Genomic DNA, 7720 nt, shown 5'->3' with positions numbered 1-7720 from the left:
AAATAAATAAAATGAATTAAATAAATAAAATTAGTAAAATAAAGAAATGAATAAAATAAATAAAACAAATAAAATAAAACAAATAAAATTAGTAAAATAAATAAATGAATAAAATAAATAAAATTAGTAAAATGAATAAATAAAATGAACAAAATAAATAAAATATAAAAAATAAACAAAATAAATAAAACAAATAAAATAAAACAAATAAAATTAATAAAATAAACAAAATGAATAAAATAAATAAAATAAATAAATAAAACAAATAAAATTAGTAAAATGAATAAATAAAATGAACAAAATTAATATAACAAAAATAAAATAAAGAAAAAAAATAAAATTAATTAATAAAATTAATAAAATTAATATAATAAATAAAGAAAATAAATAAATTAAATGAAATAAAAAAAAACTTTTTAGATATGATTAAATTGGTAATTTTTGAAAAAGGATACGCAGAATCATGACAATATAAGTTTCGAGAACAAACTGTCCTTGGGACGATCCATGGATGTAAGCCACGTTTCCATTTGGCGATTTGTGGATAAAAGGCGGACTTCGAATGTGATTCCACATTTGACCAGAAATCATTGTAAGAGTAAAGAACTGAAAATTTCAATTACAACAATTACAATAATACCATTCAAATATTTTTCCTGCAAACAACAGTATCGGCGGAAATTATCTAAATGTTTATTTTTTTCTTCTGTCAACAAATTCCCTTAATTTTTTTTAAATATTGACATGAAATTTTATTGTTCATAGCAGGACGCACAGTCGATTAGAAGGCTTAAAAAAATACACAGTCGCACAAAATTTCCGGAGAAATTGCATGGAGGTTTGAAAAAAAATCCACAAAAAGTTGCATCAAACTTTTAAAGATAATAAAAAAAGAAAGTTTCAGACACTAAATAACTAAAATTACAACTTTATTTGGTTCGAAGGGTTTAGAAAAGAATTGGAATTGAATAAAATGTCCAGCGAGCAGTTGCATTTACAATGAAAAAGTTGAGAGATATAAAAAAAGAGATACGAATTTTTTATAAAATGATTAAAATTCTAGACAAACTAGAAAACAAAGTCACGCTAAATGTGAAATTATTAATTTGCTATCTCAAGCAATTTTTAAATTAAAATATAAAATTAATATTAATTTACAAAAATTGTATATCATAGTATCTAATATCTAAAATAATAGAAAAGAAAAGGAAGGACAATATTTTTGATTATTGATAGAAATTGATCTGTAAAATAATGAATCTTAAATTAAACAAACGAATGTTTATCAAAAAAGTTCAACTTTAAAGCAACTAGACGAATTTTCAACAAAACTATTAAATCTTCGACTCAAAGAGTTTAATTTTTTACAAAAAATTAAGATTTTTCACACAAACAGATGAATATTTAATCAATAAATAAAATCGTTAAATTTTCACTTAAAAAAATTAATTTTCAACCAAAAAGTACTAACTAAAAAAATAGACAAAAAATCCCTAACGAAGAAAATCAAATTGTGAAATTTTTTGTATAAAAAATTAATTTTCAGCCCAAATATACGAATTTAAAAAAACATAGTTAAATTTTCAAACAAAGATATAAAGTCTTCGACACAAAGATTTTGATTTTTACCAAAAAAGGCGATGTTTCAAATTAATAGATGAATATTTAATCAAATCGTTAAATTTCTACTTAAAAAAATTAATTTTAAACTACAAAGTACTGTCTAAAAAAATAGATAAAGAATCCCTGAAGAAAAAGATGATTTTTCAACTATAAAGATGAATTTTCCACCACCAAGGACATTAGTTTTTTATCAGACAAGTCGAATTTTCAGAAACAAAAAATGTAATCGTTATATTATCGGTTAAAAAAAGTTTAAATTTCAACTAAAAAAATACTATTTTTTAATCAAATAGTTGCATTTTCAACAAAAATATTAATTTTTTATTAAAAAAGACGAATCCATAACAAAAAATGAAATGGTTACATTCTTAGTTCAAAAAAATTATTTTTCAACTTAAGAAATACGTATTGATAAAAAAAATATTGAATTTTCAACTAAAAAATACGGATTTTGAACAAAATAGTTGAATTTTTTACTAAAAATATTAATATACTACTAAAAAGGCGATTTTTTACCAAAATATGTAAATTTTCAAACAATAAAGATAAATTTTTCACGAAAAAATCGAATGGTGAAATTTTTTATTCAAAAAATTAATTTTTAGCTTAAAAATACGGATTTTTAACAAAGTTGTTGAATTTTCAACTAAAAGAATTAATATACTACTAAGAAATACAATTTTTCAACAAAATACATAATTTTCCAACCAAATAGTGGAAGTTTCAGCTGTGAGAACTAATTTTCAACCAAAAATAACATATTTAAAAATTAATTTTCAACTAAAAAATACTATTTTTAACAATATAGTTGAGTCTTTAACCGAGAAGATTAATTTTCTACTAAAAAGACGAATTTTCAACAAAATACATGAATTTTCAAATAATAAAGATAAATTTTCCACCCAAAATGGAATGTTGAGATTTTTAATTCAAAAAATTAATTTTCAGCTAAAACATACAGATTGGTAAAAAAATATACTTGAATTTTCAACAAAATACATTAATTTTCAAACCATAAAGATAAATTTTCCACTAAAAATGGAATGGTGACATTTTTAGTTCAAAAAATTAATATTTAGCCCAAAAATATGGATTTTTAACAAAATAGTTAAATTTAAAAAAAAACGGATTTTTAAGAAAATAAATGAATCTTCAATTCAAAAGATTATTTTTCTACTAAAAATGACGAATTTTGAACAAAATAGATCAATTTTCCATCAAACAATGGAATTTTCAAAGAACGACCAATTTTCAACCAAAAATGGAATATTTAAATTTTCTCTAAAAAAAAACTATTTTTTAACAAAATAGTTGAATTTTCTAGAAAAAAGATTAATTTTCTACTAAAAATAGTTGAATTTTCAACAAAATAAATTAAAATTTTCCACAAAAATTGAATAGTGAAATTTAAGGTATAAAAAATTAATTTTCAGCCTAAAAATATGAAATTTTAATAAAATAACTGAATTTTCAACAAAATACATCAGTTTTCCACCAAAAATGGAATATTTAAATTTTCGATAAAAAAATTAATTTTAACCCAAAAAATACTATTTTTTAACAAAATACTTCATTTTTTAACAAAAAGGAAATTAATTTTCTACTCAATAAAGACGAATTTTCGAAAAAATACATAAACTTTCAAATAATAAAGATAAATTTTCCACCCAAAATGCAGTGGTGCAATTTTTAATTCAAAAAATTAATTTTCCAGCCCGAATATGCAAATTTTTAACAAAATAGTTTAATTTTCTAAAAAAATTGACGAATTTTCAGCAAACTAGTGGCATTTTCAACAAACAAAGACTAATTTTCAACCAAAAATGGAATATTTAAAATTTCGGTTAAAAAAATTAATTTTAGTCTGAAAAATACAATTTTTTTAAAAAAAATAATTCAATTTTTCACAAGAAAGAGATTAATTTTCTATTAAAAAAATACGAATTTTCAAACAAAATACATAAATGTTAAAATAATAAATATAAATTTTCCACAAAAAATCGAATGGTGAAATTTTTAATTCAAAAAATTAATTTTCAACTAAAACATAATCATTTTTAACAAAATAGTTGGATTTTATACTCGAAAAATACGAATTTTCAAACAATAAATATAAAATTTCAACAAAAAATCGAATAGTGAATTTTTTGGTTCAAAAAATTAATTTTCAGCCCGAATATGCAAATTTTTAACAAAATAGTTTAATTTTCTACTAAAAATGACGAATTTTCAGCAAAATACATGAATTTTCAACGAACAAAGCCTAATTTTGAACAAAAATAAAGTATTTAAATATTCAATAAAAAAAATTAATTTTAACCTAAAAAATACTATTTTTTCAAACAAAATAGTTGAATTTTCAACAAAAAAAAACCCATTTAAAATTAAAGTAATTAATTGGAAAATCGTATTTTTTGGTATAAAATTAATATTTTTGGTTAAAAATGAATCCTCTTGTTTGAAAATTCCTCTTCTTAGTTAAAAATAAAAGTACTTTATTTAAAGTTAAAATCTTACGCCAAATATTAATCTTTTGTGTTCAAAATTCAACTGTATGTTTGAAAATTTGTCAATTTTACTTGAAAATTCAACTGTTTAAAAATGTAATTTAATTACTTTAATTCAATAATTAATAAAATAAATAATAATAATAATATAATAAAAATACAAAAATAATTACATTTTTTAATGAAATTTAATAATTAAAGTTTTAAAAATTCGTCTATATTTTGTTAAAAAATAGTGTTTTTGGAAGAGAATTAATCTTTCAGTTTGCTGCTTCATCTTCTTCGTTTTGAATTCATCTCTTTCAATTTGAAATTCATCATTTTAGTTGAAACTTCAACACTCTAATTGAAAATTTGTTTTTAGTTTTTAGTGGAAAATTATTTTTGAAATGGAAATTTAACTATTCCATTTTCGCTATAAAATTATTATTTTTTTTTAAATTGAAAATTGTACTATTTTATTTTTCCTTGAAAATTAATCCTCTTTAGTCCAAAATTAACTATTTGGTTGAAAAATTATCTTTCTATTAGTTGAAAATTCATATTTTTCTTTGAATATAAAACTACTTGGTTGAAAATTAACAATATTTGTTGAAAAATTAATCTTTTTGGTTTAAAATTTGTGTTTTTTGTTGATAATTAATTTTTTTATTGAAAATTAATCTTCTTTAGTTTAAAATTCAACTATTTGGTTGAAAATTTGTCTTTTTAGTTGAAAATTCATGTATTGTATTGAATAATTACTTTTTTGGTAGAGAATTGAATTTTTTTTTGAAAATTAATCTTATTCCATTCAAAAAAATCATCATTTTAATAAAAAATTCAACTTTTTAGTGTAAATTTATCTATTTTATTTGAATTTTTATAATTTTACTAAGAAAATTTATCAAATTTAGTTGCATTTTTTGCGTGTAAAATTATAATAATTTTTTTTTTTTAAGTGAAAATTTAACCATTCCATTTTTCGTTGAAAATCTTCTTGTTTTAAAACTATTTTCCTTTTATGAAAATTCATTTATTTGTGTAAAAATTAATTATTCAAGTTGAAAATGCATGATTTCATTTGAAAAATCATTAACTTTTTTTAATTTAAATTTTTTTGTATTGAAAATTTAACAATTCCATTTTAGGTTGAAAATTTATCTTCTTTAGTTCGAAATTGAACTATTTTAATTTAGCTTTCTGCTTCAAAAAATTCAGTTTCAAATTCTTTAGATTTTCTGATTTAATTTGCAATTTCTCATTTAAAATTGGTTATAATTAAAAAATTTCAAACTGAATTGGTTAAACCCAGAATATTTGAATGTGATTTCAAATTGAATAAAATTGTTAAATTATAAATATAAGATTAAATTATAGTAAAATTGAAAAACGTTTATAAAATTTCAATCAGAAATTTAAATCTATTGAGACTTCCAAATCAAAAAACTAGAATTTTCAACTTTAAAATCAATAAATTGTTTAATTAGAACAGATTCAGAATCGCCTTGTAAAACAATTCTTTAATTTTTAATTCACGAACAAAAATGCAGTTTTAAAAATTATTAATCAATTTATAATTCCAGTTGATCCGCCTAAAATATTTTTTTATCGAAAATTCTCAATTTGAAATGCACAACTGCATAAAAAAAAATTTTTCAATTGACAATGTACGTCTAACAATGATAATAAAAAATACAAAATTTGTAAAGTAAAAGTTTAAAGCATTATTTTTCATCTAAAAATTGGTGAAATTCGCAATATTTCCTTAATTTTTTAAAAAAAATTTAAAAAATATTCTCCTATAAATACTTGGTGAGAGTAAATTGCACTTTACCAAAGCACCAAGTCCCCAGATCGTTTTGTTGTAAATAAAGTCCAAGTTATTTCGTCTCAGGTACAAGAATCCACCAATCAGGATGAGAAGCATTGAAACTGCAACTGTTCCCGAGTAATTTGGTGGACGGAAAACTCGAATCTAATCCAAAAAAAAAAATAAATAAATAAAATAAAATAAATTTTCACAATTAAAATTGAGGAAATTGAACTGAAATTAAAATGAAATTAAAAAAATTGAATGTTCTCGAGTAAAAAAATAAAATAAAAAACTGTACCTGAATGTCAGTACGTTCGGAGATCCATTTGGCAATGGCTTCGGCAGAAAATCCGACTCTTTGAATATCCATTGTGTCCGCTGCCTTTGGTTTTCCTTTTGCTGGGAAATGCATATAAACTGGTGCAGTGTTGAGTCTCATCTAAAAAAATTTCAATCATTTATTTATTTATTTAAATAAATGAATAATTTATTTACAAGTGGCTTCCAAAAGTTTTCATTAAAATTCACTTTTATTATTCATTTTAATTTAATAATTTAAATTATTTATTAGTTTTTAAAGATTTAAAGGGAGATTTACCATTTGAAAGACATCGGATCCCTCATCGAAATCCACAGAAGCGAAGAATAATTTATTTGAGTAAGATTGAGAGTATCGGAATGAGTGTGCCACTATTGTGAATTCATCATTCGCGTGTCTGTAATTAATTTGTTTTTATTCATTATTAATCTCATTATTATTTATTTATTTATTTATTTATTGAGTATTTATCAAATTTGATAAGAGTGTCTACTTAAATCCTGGAAAAAATTTGCCTAAAAATATCAGGTTTTTTTAAGCAAAATACATCAATTATCGACTGAAAAATACCAATTTTGCGCTAAAAAATACAAATTTTCGAACAAAAATGGAATTGTGAGATTTTCAAATAAAAAAAATGAATTTTTTAACAAAAGATTTTAAGTGTAAACGAAGTAGTTTTATTTTTGAACAATAGGTTTAATTTTCAAACAAGAGGATTAATTTTTCAACAAAATATATAAATAATCAACTAAGAAAGATACAATTTTTGATGAAATAGTTGAGTTTTGTACTGAAAAGAATCAATTTTCAACAAAAAAAAAAAAATAGATAATTTAGTTAAAAAAATTAATGTTTCACAAAAAAAAGAGAAATTTTTAACTAAAGTGATGAAAGTTTTAAACAAAATGATGAATCTTTAACAAAATATTTTTATTTTCAAAGAAAAATATGAATTTTCGAATAAGTTTAATTTTAAAAAAAGAAGATTAATTTTCTACCAACAAAGACGATTTTTTAACATAATATATAATTTTACAACTAAGAAGGTTTCATTTTTTAACGAAATAGTTGAATTTTGTACTAAAAAGGATCAATTTTCCAAAAAAAGATCAAATTTCTGTTAAAAAAAATTAGTTTTTAACCAAAAATGAAATAGTTAAATTTATAGTTAAAAAAATTAATTTTCCAAAAACAAAGACAAATTTTTAACTAAAATGATGAATCTTTAGCAAAATATTTCTGTTTTCCACAAAAAATATGAATTTTCCAACAAGTTTAATTTTAAAACAAGAAGATTCATTTTCTACCAAAAAAAGACGATTTTTTAACATAATATATAATTTTACAACTAAGAAGGTTTCATTTTTTAATGAAATAGTTGAATTTTGTACTAAAAAGGATCAATTTTCCAAAAAAAGATCAAATTTCTGTTAAAAAAAATTAGTTTTTAACCAAAAATGAAATAGTTAAATT

General features: G+C 20.5%; 1 protein-coding gene across 1 annotated transcript in view; it reads right to left on the bottom strand.

The window, feature by feature from the left end:
- LOC117173349 (tumor suppressor candidate 3) overlaps positions 1 to 7720 on the bottom strand; it is a 22230-nt gene that overhangs the window by 4478 nt on the left and 10032 nt on the right. Inside the window, exons 3-6 of the mRNA XM_033361848.1 lie at positions 6524 to 6641; positions 6224 to 6364; positions 5947 to 6087; positions 456 to 606 (exon numbers count right to left, since the gene is read on the bottom strand). Of these exons, the coding sequence (XP_033217739.1) occupies positions 456 to 606; positions 5947 to 6087; positions 6224 to 6364; positions 6524 to 6641 (551 nt within the window). The remainder of the gene's footprint in view (positions 1 to 455; positions 607 to 5946; positions 6088 to 6223; positions 6365 to 6523; positions 6642 to 7720) is intronic.

Source organism: Belonocnema kinseyi, chromosome 5 (assembly GCF_010883055.1).
Source record: "Belonocnema kinseyi isolate 2016_QV_RU_SX_M_011 chromosome 5, B_treatae_v1, whole genome shotgun sequence".
In the NCBI taxonomy this organism is placed as follows: domain Eukaryota; kingdom Metazoa; phylum Arthropoda; class Insecta; order Hymenoptera; family Cynipidae; genus Belonocnema; species Belonocnema kinseyi.
The sequence above is the reverse complement of the archived record's forward strand: the minus strand, read 5'-3'. Positions and strand labels throughout refer to the sequence as shown.